Source organism: Coptis chinensis, chromosome 5, assembly GCF_015680905.1.
Source record: "Coptis chinensis isolate HL-2020 chromosome 5, ASM1568090v1, whole genome shotgun sequence".
Lineage (NCBI taxonomy): Eukaryota > Viridiplantae > Streptophyta > Magnoliopsida > Ranunculales > Ranunculaceae > Coptis > Coptis chinensis.
The window spans coordinates 14042094-14061263 of NC_141460.1; the positions used below are offsets into that span (position 1 = coordinate 14042094).

Sequence of the window (19170 nt, forward strand, 5' to 3'; positions counted from 1 at the left end):
AAGAAACATATAAACGTCATCACCATGAATGACGGATATACTCACTAATAGTCTTCCAAATTTCTTGTTCATAAATTATAGGATTATCTTATGTGAGACAATCCACACACTTGTACATCACCTTGGCTATTTATTCATAGTCATAGAAAGATAATATCTATTAAGACAATCTACAAGTGTTACATCTCATTGTCTAAAATAGTCACTGGAGGATATTGTCTAAGAAGACAATCCATAACCTTACATCTCCTTGACTAAAATAGGTTTAGGAGGATATTGATTGTTTCTCATATTGTTTCCTCTCGTAGACAACGATGCTCATTACTTAATAATATATGACATGGTTAAGCTTCATGCCAATGTTAAAAAATGCATTTATGCCAAACATGGTTAATATCATATCATAGGTTTAGAAAAAGTAAACTTTAATTGTACCCTTCACAACAAAAGATATACGATATTAAGCAAATCTAGCCACTGAATATGCAAAACAACTGAGGACTCCACCTCCTATTCTTACATGAGCTCAAGTAAGATAGAATACCCTATCAACAAGACCTCAAGTATTACCACAACATCTAATGGCTCAACTAACCCATTATTGTCTTCAACTATAAAATATTTACCAATAAATTATCATCAAGTTCAAAGTAAATCCACGATGATTAATATCCAAATAAGCTAGCATGCTACAAAACCTTAACGTACATATGCTATATTAGATATAAGCTACAATAGTTACTTCATCTAACATGTATTTTCACAACATTACAATTATAACAATCGTCTAACAATACGTACACTCAATAGAGATAAACAATTATGCATTGAATACATTATAATTACTACCCAAGATTTGAGTGTAGTTGATATTAACTATCTTAAGGTCTCTCTTAGACCATCTACATACATCTACATGTACAAAGAAAATTAATATCAAACTACTTCTAGTCAAACCAATTAATATCTTAGTGATAAACACGTATAATATGTTGACTAGGCTATTAAAGAAGTTTAAGCTTAGGGATTTCCTTCCTAAGAATAAAAACTAACATGCAACTCAAAACAAGAATATCATCATATAATCAAACCAAAAGAATTGCAAAGAGTGAAAGAATATGATACCTAACCGATTGAAAAACTGGATTACCATACTTTTCTCTTTCTAGAAAAACAGTTCAAAAGAACGTAACACTGAACCAGCTCAGGACGAATTAGGGTATCAAGCCTTATACCACTGGAAAGCTCTTTGTATCAGCTATCCAACACAAGAAGTGGATTGCAAAACCGAGCTCTAAGCTGAAGTTATAGTAGTTTCCGTAATGAGTGATGCAGCTGTCAAAAAGACGAACTTTAACGTTTTTCTTGATAGAAATCTCATATTTGACTCACACAAACGTAGGAGAAAGGTCTACAACCATATAGGGTTTGATAAATCACAAAAGATCAATAAATATTTAATTTTTAATTGGTTTCCCTAACAAAAACGAAATTATTAGAAAATTTCTAAAGTCATAACCTAATAACACAAACAATAATTCAAAGTAAAAGACTTATCTTTTGATTGTCGTATTAAGCACTCTCTTTTGTTCTACTACGAAAATCTTTCATTAAGATTGTTAGAATAGTTGTATGAAACAACAACTAGAGTAGAACAGAAGGAACAGCAGACGAACAGTGAACAACCAAGGCACCAATAAGACTGTTCTTAAGGAAAGATTCCGCCCCTTTCACTGGTGCAGAAATGCTACAATGACGTCTTCTCCTCATAGGATTCAAACGGTTACAGAAGGCTGGTTTTGCACTAATCAGACTTCTCTCTAGAACGGTGTAATAACTCTCTCTGAAGGCTGACAGTAAGAAGAGAAGGAGAAGCTAGGGTTTGGTTTGTGCGAGATCTGTTTCTGTAAGTATATGTGACGTGGTTCACACAGTCCTGGTTATATAGAGAGTCACAGTCGGTTTCCAGAAACAGAATAGGAAACCTATTGGAAACAGAAATTCGAAACTTGCTCCAAAAGCAAAACAAGTTTAGGCAATATGGGACTATCTTCCAAGCATAAAAGTGGAGAGAACACTCAATGTTCTCTACCTCCACTTTGCTCACTCTTAAATAGATTGAAATACAGGAAAGATATTCCAACAACCTATTCCACTAGGAACCGCGGATTTTTTGCTACACCATATTCATGCATTTACGATCCATCCATGTGATGGTATTGATGTTGAAAGTAAACCTAATTCGTTACTTCCATTTACGTAAATCAATGTAGAAGAGTATTGATCGATATAATTTCATAATAAAGTCATTCAGTCTGAATGCGTGCTATGCTGATACTTGGACAGTTGATTGCTATTGTAATGCCAAGGACGATGATGGGGAGAGGATGGTGGACTGTGATATCTGCGAGGTGTGGCAACACACAAGGTGTATTTATATTGGAGAGATGGAAACCATGCCGCTGTTGTTTCCTATGTTGTAGCTGCATGCAGCTCTTCCCTTACGGCACCATCAACTGAGTATGCCTTGGACATGAAGTATAGCGTCACATGATGTATATCCATTGCCTTGAGTTTTCTGTCGCTTCTGTGGTGTTGCATATCGAACACTAGCAGCTGTTGGAGGTAGATATTCATTGTACGTATACGCCCTACGACAACAAGCTAGGTGAGACCAGATAATCATGAGTTTTCGTTTTTCTGTTTTCCTTTTTTGCTGTTCTCTGGGAAACCTATTCTTAAATTTTTTTGTTAAGGGTACACTTTTGTTAATTCATGTTTGACACGATATAAGAAAAACCACATATAATATGTCAAAAGTAGATACAGATCATTTCAGCATTCTGTGTCGGGACACAAATGATATATTCAGTTGTTGACGTTAATTAGTATATATTCTGAATGGAGGATAAGATAGTATGTTTATTTTCCACTGTTGAAAAGAATTTTGTAGAGACTCATGGTTGGCTGGTTGCAAACTTGCAACTGCGGAATGCATTCATGATACTGCGTTGGATATATCTTTGTCGATAGGTTAATTATGTTCTGCCCAGAAGATATAGATTATGGGATTAGAATTCCTGGGCATGTAATCATTACGAAAAACGATTAAAAAGAGTATCGAACTTTACAAGTTTTGATAATATGAGGACTAAACTTTTTTTTTCGGTCAAATTGGAGACCAAACTTTTTAATTTTTGCAATGTAGGGACTATTTACACATGTAGTCTAAATTGCTCACACGGTATTTCATAATTCACAAGTTACATATATTGTTATACACTTTTTTATCAAAGTATATCCATGCTACAACTTTATGACCATAGAAATTAATTCCAATTGTAAAACACCGTATGAGAAATTTAGATGTCATATTACACATGTCCCCACATTGTAAAAATTGAAAAGTTTGGTCCCAATGTGACCGGAAAAAAAAATTTAGTTCTCATATTTTCAAAACTTGTTAAGTTCAATACCCTTTTTTGTCTTTTTTCGTAATCATTATTGATATCCGAAATTCTGAGTTGCCTGATAATGATGCCAAGGACAATGGTTGACACATGGTTGGCTAATTCAACTTGCAAATGTGCCTAGCAGCCTAGGCCTCTTTTTTGTAAGTGGCCTCATCACTTTGCCGTGTATTGATATCGTTGCTTGTTTCATTGCTTGTTTTAGTTTTTTGGTCTGGTATATCCGTAAAAGTCGGTATTCTGAGCCTTGGTTCAGTTGATTGGGATTAGGGAAGATAAGAGAGTACAATGTATCCGCATTCTGAAAATTGGAGGTGTGAAAACTGATACCAGGTCCAACATCTGACAACTTTCTTTACCTGGATGGCTGGGTCGTTTTTCATTTTTCATTTTTCATTTTTCCTTTGGCTTGATAATCAAGTTCATTATATTAGAAACATTTCATGTAAACTTACAAATTTACAATTAATTCAAATGATCCCAATAAAATAAAATAACAGTTAATAATCAACAATTAATGACAAATTAAAAGTTTATGATTAAATGCGATTGTTAGAAATTTTGATAACATCTTCTTAATAACGAGATGGTTACTTAGTGAGGAACCATGAATGCAGAAACAGAACCGTACCATTCAGTGCCTACTCTTTTGATGAGAAGATTTCAGACACCATGAAGATAAATATGAGGGAGTTCCTCTCCAGTCCAAGTTTACAACTGGTAAGGACAGAGAGGACTCTTCAGTCGTAATCTCCGTTTGTCGTCGGTATGGTATCTGAATTCCTCTCTGTGAAAATGGAGTGATTAAGGCAGGTATGTTACATCACAAATTCACAATCATCAATTACTTGTTACTCCTTGCTTCTACTATTTATATAGTCAATGTTCTTAACACACATTTTTCTCCTTAACACTAAAATCCACAAGATAGTCTGCCGATTAGGCAGGTCACGGCTAACCCCACCCTGCGGTCATTAAAATGAAAAATAAGATTAAAAAACTAATAATAAGTATCAAGCAATAGTTAATTTTTGTATCTACTGCGTAGTTCAAAGGACAACTGCGCATAGAAGGCCTGTTCTCGTATAAGAAGTTAAGGTGACCAAAGTGGGCTCATACCCAATTTTGTTTGTCAACTTGTGAGTAATATGGCGTAGCCTTGTTAGTGGACAAGCACCAAATGACCAATAACCAACTTGGAATTCAAGGTTCCACACTTCCACCCCACGTTTGGCAGTCGTGTGAATCGTGATAGATACTATGTGGAATGCTTGACGTACATGTTATTAGTGGCCTGATACATTCTTTAATACCCAAAAAGAAAATGTTAGTGATTATTTTAGGACATCTAATTATACTGATTTATCTTGAGGAACAAAGACATGTAAAATTAGAGATTTTGAATGATCATTAAAACTAGATCATAAAGTCATGCACCTGAAAAACTTAAAAGATGCAAGGAAAGATTAGTGTTATTTTTACGTATAGACAGGGGCAGACCCAGTGTTTGAGGAGGGGTATTCACTAGTCTTATACTCTTATCAATATTTAACTTTATATTACTAGCTAGAAGCCGGTAGTTTCTATGCAAGAAGGAGAACACAAACACAAGGAGTACTTAGTTAATGATCATCAGTCTCCACCATAGCATAAAACATATACTAGTTTAGTCTAAGAATAAGGCAGGAAAAGTCGAAAGAGTTAATTAAGTAATCACATTAATTACTACAAATACATCCGTAAAAAATGAAGAAATTTCATAGTCTTGTTTCCGGTTTTATGCCTACACAAGATTTCAAACTCAAACGTACATTAATCAATGGAAGCTTAGCTCGACAAATAGGACATGTTGTGCTGTGCCAGAAGACTTCACCCACTTAGATATACGTTCTCTGTGAAACATGTGTTGGCATTGTGGGAGAATCCACTTCTCTTTTGTGAGAACATCCAAAAAAAATTCTGCATTCGATCAGATGGTTTGTTTGTTTGTTTTTTTTTTTTTTTTTTTTTTGGCACTAAAGAAAATTTTTGGTTGTTGAATTTCTGACTTGAATACCCTCTTCGAAACTCTTGGGTTCGTCCCTGCGTATAGATATGTATACATCCTCTAAGAGCTGCAAGCCAAGTAATTCACTCCGAGTTGTTCTGGGTTTGGGACCTCTGGGTAGCGTTCTGGTCACGAAAACACATTAAAAGTAACGCTAACAAATTGTGCATGATATGATACATTAATTTTGTCAATAATTATTCAGAATTCCTTTTCGAGTAGTATTTTCACTATTTTGGTGGTGTAAACATGTACCAAGTTCTGGCCTCAACCTCAGCTTAAAAGTACTTTGGTTTGTAAAGAAAACAAGCACTACCAGTTGGTCATTCGTTTTTATCCTTCTTGGTAATTCAAGGTTTTTAGCTGGATCAATCCCGATTGTCCAAAGCTGACCTTTTCTTTATGCACCATTTTTTCCAAAATTGTTTCTCATTGTAATTTTATATGCATGTCCAGCGAGCTCTTTTTTCTTTAAAATGACAAAAACCAGTTTGTTACAATCAGACTCTTTGCCAACAGTATGCACTTGATAACACGAGAACCAAAATGTAAATTCCAATTCAACCAAGAAAGAACGTACATGGAAGAGCTTCATGGAAAACGTGAAAGAATTGGATATTTATATATTCACGTTCTAAATCTTAAACCAAGTGATAGGATCATAGGATTCTCTAATCTAATTCTCTTTCTCCTCTTTGAAAAATTAGTTAAGTTAGGCATCAATTAGTCCAACATTCTTCGATTTAAAAAAAAAATCAATTTTGTTAATTAGTTGAGACGACAGTATTCAAATTGCTTCGTTCATCAGACGTTGAGTGGTTGATTTGTTAATAGTTGTTGAACTTCTTTTCCGTAGTTAGAGACTTTGAGGGACTTATTAACTTGTTCCATGGTCTAGACTTAACGTCAATGACATTGACCGATAATGTTTCAAAACCCAAACATTGTTCAAAGTGCATACAGAAGCGCTATTCATCTCAAAGGGTACTGCTATTTTGTGGCAGTAGTCCTATATGGGAAATATTTGCATTTGGGTAAATGCCCGATTCCGCCATGATAAATACACATTGTGTTCCAAGTGGCCATGTCATATTATTTTGACATTTTCAATGGGTTTTATATTTTTTAACCCTTTCTCTAAAAACAATAAAACTTCTCTTTCCTCCTACAACACTCTCTCTCCTTTCAAATTGTTGTCCCCTCATGATTTCCATGATTTGATGTGTACAAGAATAGCAATGGCACGATTTTATAGAGATCGACCACAGTGAGATGAGCGATTGAAATTACCTTAACTTTTGAAATTAATAATTGCATTTTCGTCTGATTCATTTTAGATATATGGTCGAGATTGGTTTTTGATTAGGCGACCCCTTTTGGTTATTGCAATTTAAATTTTTTGAATGTTTGAACATAAATAATACGATAATCATTCATCAAAAACATAAATAAATTAATATCAACAAGAAACAAAACAGATTGCGAAAGAAAGAAATAGTCATTCTTGTTCATTCTTTAATGATCATTTTTCAAAAGAAAACAGAACATTGAAAAGCAGAAAACAGAAAGAAAGAACATTAGTCACCCTCTTCATTGCCCTCATCCTTGTCATCTACACGGCAAACGTGAAAATACGTACCATCCCAATTTCGTGCATGATTTTTTAAGGGAACCACGATTTCTTTTATGCATTTTGTCCAGTGACATACGATAGTGAAGAGGGTGACTAATGTTCTTTCTTTCTGTTTTCTGCTTTTCAATGTTTTTGTTTTCTTTTGAAGAATGAACAAGAATGACCATTTCTTTCTTTATGTTTTGTTCCTTGTTGATATTTTTTTTTTGTTTTTAATGAATGATTATCATACTATTTCTGTTCAAACATTCAAGTTTTTCAAATTACAATAACCAAAAGGGGTCGTATAACCAAAAACCAATCTCAACCATGTATCTAAAATGAATCAGACGAAAATACAATTATTAATTTCAAAAGTTAAGATAATCTCAATCGCTTATCTCACTGTGGTCGATCTCTATAAAATCGTGCGGTTGCTATCCTTTACACATCAAATCATGGGAATCACGAGGGGACAACAATTTCAAATAAGAGAGTGTTGCAGGAGGAGAGAGAAATTTTATTATTTTTAGAGTAAGGAAAATAGTCAAAAACTCATTGAAAAGATCAAAATAAAATGCGTGGCCCGTTGGAACACAATGTGTATTTATCATGCCCGAATTAGGCATTTACCCGCATTTTTACTGTCTAAATACGATAATTGATTAAGACTCATTATAAGCACAAATTTTATTACTTATCATAAGCATGGGAAAAAGCGTGAGACAAATGAGACAAAATCGATTGTCATTCACTCATTTGTATGAGAAGTTAATTAAGCGCGTCCCACTTATTAATTCATAGTGATCGATACACCTTTATGCATGAAAAAAGATACTGATATGGGTATGTCAAGGCTTTTCAAGGCTTGTTAGCTGTTATTCGAGGCATGATGCAGTGGACTGATTATGCATGGCAGCTATGTAGTATTCTTTTGATACATATTTAATTTGAAACTGTGACCAGGCTATGACCAGAAAAACAGAATGGTTGAAAATACTCGTTAAGCAACATAAGAAGATTGTGAGTGAAAACACAAGACTCTTGGACCATATTCTTCTAGATCTTTGGGGCTAACAATTTGAAAACAGATTCTTTTCCGTTAAGTTCTAGGAAAAAGAGAGAAATCAAAGATTAAAAGTTAATTAAAAGTCAAATGAGTTAGTAATTTGACACATGGAATGGAAATACACCAAATTTAGTGGTTTTATATATATATATATATAAGATGTTCTCCCTTGGTTATCAAGTACAGCTAGCTACCCATATTTTATTTGAGGGTTGGTGCTTTTGTTTAAATAGCCCTCTCTGTCTCTCATTCATTCTGCAGGTTCGAATAATTGTACGTACAAGAAGCATGCCAAACCATGGGGTGCAGTTGCATGTGAGAGAGCAAGTTCCGAACATCTCTAGAGCATCAGTGTTATTGTTTTTGCTGATTGCCAAGTGCGCGTTTGGGGGAGTTCAATTGCAGATACAAGACCAACATGTATTAACTCCTCCATTCATCTTCTATTCCTCTTCCATTTATGTTGTTCCATGAATATATATGCTCATACGTTGCCGACTTCGTGCGCTAGTATATATCTTCATCAGCATGTTAGGTTTGAGTGGTACGTGAATATTGTTTCTGAATTTCATCCAACATGAACTATACTTAATTAATTGGTTTCAGTTTTCCAAATTCAGTTACTATTTGAGATTATCATGCATGTAACCTCAGGGTATCTATAAATTGGTAAAAATCACATGTTAGTAATGTTACTGCTGAAATCCATATGGGCCCAAATAGTTAACAGATTTTCAAAATATCTTTCAAAAATGATTTACTCCTCGCCAGAAGCTAGATTAACCAAAACTTTAGAATTTCCCGTGATTTATTCAAATACATATATACCTAGCTAGCTAACAAGCATCTGCAATTCTGCATGCCCTCAAGACATCCCAGAGGGAACGATGTTTATTAGCGAGTCAGGAGTCACACGATATTTGGTACAAATTGTGCTCAAAGAGACACGAAAACAACAAGGATATGTCGGCTGACTCTCGAAAACTCCTAATATTAATTACAAAAAATCCTAAGACATATTAAATAAATTTTTAATCAAGAGCTTCTATCTCTTCTCCTCATGGAGAGAGCTGCAAGTTAGAATCCCACCAAGTGTGGATTTTTTACTTGTGTAATTATGTGATGGGCATCAGTGAGTTTTCGGACTAGAGACGTGGTGTTGCTACGATGGGTGGACCGAGAAGCGAAAGCAAATCTTCATAGACAAGGTGGAGACAGTTGGGCCTACTCAAAATAGAGGCGGTTGGGTTTATTCAAAATGGCGCCTCGGTGAGAGCCTTTCAGATTAGGTTTCTTTCGAGGTTGATGTGCTAGGGTCTTTCAATGTAACCAATGTGGGTTTGTCTTAACTCTCTATATTTTTCAAAAAAAAAAAACTTTTAATCAAAACGCTTGAGGTTTCAAGAGTCAAGACTCGTGAGTTTAAATAAATAGCCTAACCAATAGACTGACTCCTGAAAACTGACTTTCTGACTTATTACAATTGATTTGAATCGAGATGCACGACCGTACCAATTTAGAGAGTATGAACAGGGAGTCAGAGCTAGTAGAAATGTTCATGGAATTTCTTCTGCTGACAATCTATGCAAAGAGGTTGTTGGATTTTTACCTGAATTTACGAGGACTTCTCTACCACTCCACATATGCAAATGTATTGGTGGGGAGGACTTGGCGATGGGGAGCGGTTGGTTTCATTGTCAATTAGGTGGACTTTTGTTGGGTTGGTTAACTAAAGACTGAGTCAAAGCACACAATTGTGACTTGTGAGGGCCCTATGACACTATGATCTAATCCTGCATAAAACTGATAAAAGTTCACATAGCGGAATTGTTGGTACTTTGGTCAGCTAACCAGCTTATTGGTGTACAAATTGGCATACCTTATGAAGTTTTTGTTGAATTTTGAACACAGTTCAAAACTTCAAATGACACAGTGAAGGACATTCCAAAATACATGGGTAGTTCTTTTTGAAATTATAGACTTTATTACTACATCATAGAATTTAAGATGAATTTGAGATTTCCATATAAATGATGGAATAATTTTATATCAAAAATACGTTCCTTTGCTCCAAGAAGTTGTCCTTAATGCAATTTAGTTTTAACATTAATATCTGTATATATTTTGAAGGTGGTGATGGACAATGGCCTGGTCCAAGTAACACTATCGAAGCCGGAGGGAATAGTCACGGGAATAAGATACAATGGGATCAACAATTTGCTCGAAATGCAAAATCCTGAAGATGAAAGAGGGTACGTGCTCTTGGTCCTTTTGGCTTTTTAATATGTAAGTTGCGGCCTACAATGGTGGATACAAATTTGGAGAATTAATTAAGTAGTGGTATGATTTTATTTTCTAGATACTGGGATATCTCTTGGAACGAGCCAGGAATGCCCGGAAAGTTTGATATGTAAGCTGTTGTTACGTTGTTGATGCTTCTTCTTCTTTTTTATTTGTTGCTACTGATATGATAACGCAAAAGCTAGTGGAATATGATATTGATAGAAGTTATTTTGGTTTCGATCATGCAGAATAAAAGGGAGGAAATTTAGAATTATAATGCAAAATGAAAGTCAGGCGGAGGTTTCTTTCACAAGAACATGGAGTCCCTCGCAACAAGGCTCTCTCGTTCCCCTGAATATTGACAAAAGGTTAACTTTTGTTTCCTACGCATATTAGGGTAAACTCAATTAACTTAAAAGCCATATTATATATTAATATATACTAGTAGGGCCTGGACCTGAACTCAACCCGACCCAAACCAGAATAGGCCGGGTTCAGGTTGATTTTCATATCGGTTTTTAAATTCGAGTTGGATTTGAATTCGGGTCTGTTGGGTTTGCATACAAGTTTTCGGCTTTTTAAAATTTTTAGTGTTATCCGATCTGGTCTATTGGGTTCGGGTTGAACTTTTCGGTTTGGTTTAAGTTTGGATTCGTGTTCGAATATGGTAAAACTATTCGGATTCGGGTTTGACCATATCCAATCCGTTCCTGCCCTATATTACTATTATTACTATATATTAGCTATGAGCACGTGGATACCCACATATATTTTTTTTGTTTTTTCTCTTCTGATTTTTTTTTAGTGGGACCCATAGGAGTTTAAAAAAAGAGAAATATAAAAGTGTCAGACACCGTGACTGCTAAACGGCTTGCTCGGGCTGAGACACACACACACACACACACACACACACACACACACACACACACACACACATATATATATATATATATATATATATTAGTATTTGCCTGTGATATACGACACAAATACACGCGCCTTCGGCATCTCCCGACACGCATCCGCCCTCCGTACGGTACATATATGTGCGCCGGCTTGGCTACCGACACACATCCGCCCCGGATGGCATCAGATATCGCGCCTTTGGATCCATCCACTTCTACTCATGTTTTCAGAGCCCAACGGTCCATGAAAGTTCAGCCCAAAAACAGTTCATGCCTTTTTTTGTGTGGGGTGGGTGAGGTGAGAATTTTTTTTAAACTCACCCCAAAAAACTTATTAACTCACCCCAGAAAAACAATCTAGTGGCTATGGTGAGAGGGTGACACGACCAAATATCACCTTATGAGATGGAATTTGTCGTCCCACTCCTCCCTTCTTTGTTATATAATATAATATAATATATAGTTACATTCTTATGCGCATATTATAGTCACATTTTCGACATACAAATGAATTAAGGACTGATTTTTTGTAGAAATGATTTCCATACCATGAAAATCATTCTTACAAAAAATTATAATATTTAGATATGTCTAACCATGTAAAAATTAGTGTTCATTTTTGAACTTTTCATCTAACGGTTCAATTTTTTTTTTAGCGTGTTCTCTATGGCGGGAAGATCATATTTACAAAAATTCAACCCTTAATTCACTGTTAAATCTACAATTTTGTTTGGATTTCATATAATCTTAATATATATATATAGAGGGATAGAACCACATTCATTTTAGCCACATTCTAACTACTTTGTAAATGAATCCATACTACATAAATATAATAACCTTACGAAAAATCGAAAATAAATAGTCCCAATTTTTTTTGCAGATTCATAATGCTTCAAGGTTCTCATGGTTTCTACTCGTACTCTATATATGAGCATTTGGAAGGATGGCCAGATTTTGACCTTGGTGTAACCAGGCTCACTTTCAAGCTTAGGAAAGACATGTAAGACTTAAACTTCAATACTTCATATACTGATAAGAAAACAAAAAATCATATAGCAGTATTATGACATATTGGCATAGTACATAATTGGGTCAAATCAGCTCAAATTGAAATCAACATTTAAACCTCTACCGAACATATAATTTGATGTGATTGTTGGTGTTTGAAATGCAAGGTTTCGATACATGGCCGTGGATGAGAGGCGACAAAGACGCATGCCATTGCCAGATGATCGTATGTCAAGAAGAAGCCAAATCCTAGCATACCCTGAAGCAGTCCGTATTGTAAAACCAACTGAAACACAATTCCAAGGGGAGGTAATTAATTAGAGTGATCCAGGTGTCCTCCCCAGGCCACATTTATTATCTTTGACATCAATAGTTCTATCTCATAATTAATCAAAAATTTTATTTCGCATTTTGACTGTCGTGATGGACATTGACTTGTGCAGGTGGATGACAAGTATCAATATTCGAGCGATAGTGAAGACATCAAGGTTCATGGGTGGACGAGCACCAAGCCGCTGGTAGGCTTTTGGCACATCACGCCGAGCTATGAATTCCGATCAGGAGGGCCTTTTAAGCAGGAACTCACCTCTCATGTTGGTCCTACAACTCTCACTGTAAGTATATTTCCAAATCTCCTACAATCCCATACACTAAAAAATCCACTAGTGTTCAATCAAACATACCAAATTACCAAGCTTGTGTGAAAAATAGAAAATATCCATGTTGCCCGTCTAGAATGCAACACCGAGAAACTGAATTAAACAAAAGCCACCCCACTTTTTATATCCAAGTCCAACGTTGGTCATATATAGTAGTAGATTCTAGAAAGCTAGAAAAGGGCTAGCCCGACCTTTGATTGGACTCAATAATCTCAAAATAGCCCAACTATTACTAGACTTTGGTCAATTACCCAGTTGGGCTTTCTTTGGCAATTCTGAATAACAGGCTTTCTATGTTCAGGTGTTTATCAGTCCCCATTACATGGGACAAGAAGGCATCCCAAAATTCAGAAATGGAGAAGCTTGGAAAAAAGTTTTCGGCCCAGTTTTCGTATACCTTAATTCGGGTCCTCCAGGAACAAAGAGGAAAACACTTTGGAAGGATGCAGATAACCAGGTTGATTTTACCATAATTTGGTTGATTTTTGTCAACATGAAGTGGCCTTAGCCCATCTTGATTTTAACTTAGTTCAGCTATGTAACGGTGACATTTTTTGTTTGTAGATGAGGCGTGAAGTGCAAAATTGGCCATATAGTTTTCCACTTTCAAATGATTTTCCTAAGTCTGAACAAAGAGGTTTGGTCTATGGAAGATTACTCGTCCGAGACAGGTTTTTCTCTCTTCACATACACTGTGCTCACATGCAAAATTTGATATGTTCTTTCTTTTCAAAATTCGTCTCGAATAAGAGAACAAAAAAAGAGCATTTCATATAATCTTAATATGGAATTTTGCTATGGATGGTTTCTTTAGGTACATCAACAAATTAGATATGCCTGCAGGCTCAGCTCATGTTGGGCTCGCTTTACCAGGAGAAGTTGGATCTTGGCAGACCGAAGGCAAGGTTGTGTACTGCAACTTAAGTACTCGTACTCCTTATATGTGCATGAGTATTAGATTATTCATTGACCAAGTTTTTTCAAAGTTAATTATAATTAAATAGAATATACATAACTTTATATTGAATTACAGGGTTACCAGTTCTGGACTAAGTCCGACACCAATGGGCTTTTCACCGTTAAGAATATACGACCTGGAATCTACAATCTCTACGCATCTGTCCCTGGTTTCATAGGGGACTACAAGTATGATAAAATTATCACAATCAGACCAGGTAATGTTCAAGCAAAAATAACTTGGGTCACAAGAAATATGAATGAACTACCATATCAAGAGGCAATATAGTGCATTGGACATGGCAAATGAAAATTAAAGCCGCAAGGCAATTTCACGCTAACAAATTCATATGCCCTGCCTGTTGTATGCTAAAATTGTAGTTTAAAAGCGTTACAGCATATAATGGAGGTAGTCAATTAACATTTCCGAATTCTGAAACAGGAGACAATATTGACTTGGGTGATTTAATTTATACACCACCTAGAACTGGTCCAACTCTGTGGGAGATTGGATATCCTGATCGTACAGCTATCGAATTTTTCATCCCTGAACCTAATCCTCATTTTGTGAATCCACTCTACTTGCAGCACGACAGGTGACTTCTTGTTGCCATATACATAAGAGAACAAATAAACTACTTTATAAGCTTTTGTTAAAGGTTAACATCTAATCTTCCTGAACTTGGACTTTGGACAGGTTTAGACAATATGGATTGTGGGAGGAGTATAGCAGGTTATACCCTAATGAAGATCTTACTTACACGATTAACGCTAGTGATTATCGGAAAGATTGGTTCTTTGCACAAGTTACACGGTGGGGATTTGTTTGTTCTTTGCATTCAAGGCATTATAGATTCATGTTCATGAACTTATGCTAATTGCAACCATTACTCAAATTGCAGGATAACAGAAGACAATTCCTATGACGCTACTACCTGGAAGATAAGATTTAATATTCACAATGTAGGCCAAAACGCTACTTACACGTTAAGATTGGCGCTTGCTTCTGCCGCATTTGCCGAGTTGCAAGTAAGTACCTAGTAGTTAGCTAGTGTGTCTTCACTTTTGTAAATCGCTACCCACTTTCCCAGTATACATTTCCGAGACCTTCTACCTGGGCGCAAAATTTGTTAATAGGTATCGTCTTTTAAAATTACAAATAAATCTTAATAAAAACTTCGAAAATCCGTTTTAAAAGAACAAAAAAAAAATGCTATGAAGCGTATGGGTGGTTATAGATAAAGAATGTGAGTGGAAAAAATACATGTGACTTCATTTTTATTTGTTCAACTTATACTAATCAAATGCCACTATCTGGATGAAGGTAAGGTTCAACGATTTGAATATGAACCGCCCTCACTTCACAACAGGGTTAATAGGAAGGGATAATGCGATTGCTAGACACGGTATTCATGGGATGTATTGGCTGTTTAACGTTGATGTAAAGAGTGATTGGCTCGTTGAAGGGGGAAATGTCATTTTTCTCACACAAGCGAGGAATTCAGGCCCTTTCGTAGGGGTCATGTATGATTACATCCGTTTTGAAGGGTCCCCTGCTTCCAGTTAGTTTGGATGAGAAAAACTAAATTCTTTACGGCCATATTCAATATTCTTTGTTTTTCTATGGGCCATATATTTGTACAAGCAATTATTTTTTGCAAATTTTGCATTTATAATTTTTTAGTAGTTCAGTACTTTTTTAGGTAAAGTTGTAGTTCAGTACTCAAACATTGTAAAGTGATTCAAATTATCCAATTCATATACTGATTCTTCACTAATAAAATCATTGATACTTCTCAACATCCCCATTCACTCTCACTTTCTACATGTTTCTCATTTTCTCTATCTCCTATGATCATATCAGTTTAGCAATCTGCTTCCTCGATGTAATTTATCTGTAACAACCTTGGACAAAAACTTATATGAGTTTAGATGATCAATGCAATTGTTATGATTGGTAATTTATTTTGGCTTGAATAATATGTTAAATGATTCTATAAATGACGCTGATTCTTATAATCGAACATGGGTCTAGTATGATTCTCCAATATGGTTATGTATTACATTTAAGATTATTTCTGTGGAAGATTTACAATATTGGATACTTGGTTAGGTTCTCCATATTACCAACAAAGTTCGTAATGTGAATACAGCATATATAAAAGTTCCTGGGAACAGAGAAACAAATTCAACTACAAAGAAGCTAATCAAACAAGAACATACTAGTTTTCTTTCATGTGAAGTGATGATTAAACCACAGGTAGTAGCTTTTGTATTGGTTTTGGTGGTCTTTAATCAGGTAACAAACGCTGTTGTTGAAGCAAGGACGACTCAACCCTTCATCCTCAAGTCTCAAGACTTTGAACCACCCCCTTATGTCACTGTATCAGGTGAAGAAAACCAAACCAACTTACATCCTGTATTGAACTTGTTTTAAACAATCAAAACACCCTTTGCATGCTGTTTTCCTAGTTGCATTTGATAAGTCCACTGATTTCGTGTTGATGCTTGTAAATTTCTGTCTTCTACAAATATTGTAGGTTGCAACAACAACTGTGATGGAGCCTGTTGTTTTTGTGATATTAAGAAGCATCCACCACTTTGTGTCAAATGCTGCCAGGAAGAGCGTTGACTGGCAACAGGAAAGTATGTATGAAGCGTCTCCAGTTTTATAATTTCATTTTAAGAACTTCTCCAAACTAATTTTGACGTCTTAAGGTACATGAATTTGGGAAGAAAAAGTAACTAGTGATGTTTAATGCTGTGCAAAATATGTGGGACCTTTCATTAAGGAAAGTGTTCAAGGTTCAGTATTATTAGGCAACTAACCATCGTTCCATGCACTTACATGGCCATCTTCTCAACAAAGAAAGAAGGATGCAGCACTACATACTGTTTATAATAGAATAAAAGCGCGACAAAATGATAACCGCACAACAATAATAAGAAACAGAGTTGTTGTCCTGCATGCAGGTCAAGGTGTGTCTAAAGCCATGTTGGCTTTCAACCTCTCGCTGAAGAAACTGGATCGTATCAGAGGCAGATTACTGTAAATTTGTGTTTCCGGCCATGTATACATGCATCGTGATCGATCATCTCTAGTTAATTTTAACATTTGAATTCGAAGTAGCTGATTATGTATGATAGTCAGACATTTAACAATGACACGTACGTTTTTACTTCTGCAGTCCAAACTCCAAACAGGCTCTCAATAACCGACCTCGCCATTCACTCTCGATCTTTGAATTAAACATTTTCGGATAGCGGATTTGAAAGATATTTGCACATATACTGTGCTATCAATATCCGTTACAGCGGTCGATTAATCGCGTATTGCTTATAAACCATTAGTTTTTACCGATTTTTTTAACTTTTCTCCCGAACCAATTTAACCACCGAATTTATCGATTAATTGGGCACAAAGACTAATTTCTCACTAAACTGAGAAAAAAAATTATTGAAAATATCGGTTCTCTACCCAAAAAAATACGGTAAATTAATGAATTTATTTATTTTTCCTTCTTTAACGAAAGTTAAATATACAAATTATTGTATTATGATATAGGATTACTAGCCCCTCTTTCTTACCATAATTTCTTCTTTTGTGCTAAGATTTTTATTTTCAAATTAGAATTATTATTTATTATAATTTTGAAGTATTTAGTATTTTCTATTTAGAGATTAATTAGTTTTAGAAGTGTAGGTTAGATATAGAAATTAAAGTTTTTTGATTATCAAGTATGACTTATCTATATAAGGAGGTCATTGTAGTTTAGTAGGGGAATTGAATTGTCAATTATCAAACTATCGAATCTCCAAAACCTAATATATTTTTATCTTTTAACTTCTACAATTCTTTTATATCGGTTCTCTACCCAAAAAAATACGGTAAATTAATGAATTTATTTATTTTTCCTTCTTTAACGAAAGTTAAATATACAAATTATTGTATTATGATATAGGATTACTAGCCCCTCTTTCTTACCATAATTTCTTCTTTTGTGCTAAGATTTTTATTTTCAAATTAGAATTATTATTTATTATAATTTTGAAGTATTTAGTATTTTCTATTTAGAGATTAATTAGTTTTAGAAGTGTAGGTTAGATATAGAAATTAAAGTTTTTTGATTATCAAGTATGACTTATCTATATAAGGAGGTCATTGTAGTTTAGTAGGGGAATTGAATTGTCAATTATCAAACTATCGAATCTCCAAAACCTAATATATTTTTATCTTTTAACTTCTACAATTCTTTTATTCAATATTTTTCCTCCTTAAATCAATTCCCTTTTGAAGATATCCGCATCTTTTATTCTAAATCTCGTTTATTCCGCATCATATTATATCTCTAATATATATTATTGCTTATCTCTTCTTCTATTCCTTTAAATATTTAATTTAATTTTTGTGTTTGATATTAATTGAGTTAGTTAGATGTGATTATGAGAATTTGATATTTTTTTGTTGTATCTCGCATCGCTATTTAAAAATATTTGATATAATTATACTATTATATATTTTGAAAATATCAAATATATACATCAATTGATTAAATCATTGATTAATTACTGATTAACCGATTAATCGGCATATCGCTCTTGGACTGATTAGTTATAAAAACCAATTTTAACTGTTTAGCACATATATAACTAACTTGTGTGGTAGACTGGTACTTACTTTTTGAGCTTTGAGTCAAGACTTGAAATTATTTGGAGGTAACAACTAACAACAATAAGTCAATAATTATGAAATCAGATGCCATGGATTGGACCTCGGGCTGTGTGATCTTAGCCCACAACCTCCATACAGCGTATTAATGCAACCTTGTTGTAACAAATTGTATGTACAAACCCAGGATTTCGGTCCAAGTTCAATGGCTTTTTGAATGACTTTACACCTTTAAATCGTCTGACCTCTATATCTCAATTCTCTCCCATAGTCCTATCAAGTATTTTGATTACGCGCGTACTCCAATTTTGGGTTGTGAATATTAATAAGGGCCCACTGAAACAATCAATGGTTTTCGGCTTTTCGCCCACATGAATTTACTACTTACTTATATGCATCAACTGGATTGATGGTCTGATGCCATCCTTACCCCTTAAATAGAGAGTTAATTCACCCTTAATTCTATTCCATTGTATTTGATTTATGAG

At 34.8% G+C, this 19170-nt stretch overlaps 1 protein-coding gene and 1 long non-coding RNA gene across 5 annotated transcripts; both read left to right on the forward strand.

Annotated features, from left to right (window-relative positions):
• The first annotated feature begins 8369 nt into the window (after window positions 1–8369).
• Window positions 8370–15815, forward strand: LOC147496794 (uncharacterized). Of its 4 annotated transcripts, none has more exons than XM_086559674.1 (15): window positions 8370–8618; window positions 10329–10450; window positions 10558–10608; window positions 10730–10849; window positions 12270–12389; window positions 12565–12706; window positions 12841–13011; window positions 13358–13513; window positions 13621–13727; window positions 13871–13961; window positions 14090–14231; window positions 14456–14609; window positions 14711–14827; window positions 14916–15042; window positions 15338–15815. In XM_086559674.1, exons 1-15 carry the CDS (start codon window positions 8487–8489, stop codon window positions 15578–15580), a joined length of 1995 nt encoding a protein of 664 aa, XP_086415800.1. In that variant the 5' UTR covers window positions 8370–8486; the 3' UTR covers window positions 15581–15815. The 4 variants fall into 4 exon arrangements, with proteins under 4 accessions (XP_086415800.1, XP_086415801.1, XP_086415802.1 ...); XM_086559675.1 differs by having other exon boundaries at window positions 8456–8742; XM_086559676.1 differs by lacking the exon at window positions 8370–8618 and adding an exon at window positions 9981–10155.
• A 453-nt stretch (window positions 15816–16268) lies between these two features.
• On the forward strand, window positions 16269–17106 carry LOC147496795 (uncharacterized). The gene is made up of 3 exons (XR_015194903.1): window positions 16269–16403; window positions 16554–16659; window positions 16987–17106. It is a non-coding gene; the product is annotated as an uncharacterized LOC147496795 (long non-coding RNA).
• Window positions 17107–19170: the final 2064 nt, after the last annotated feature.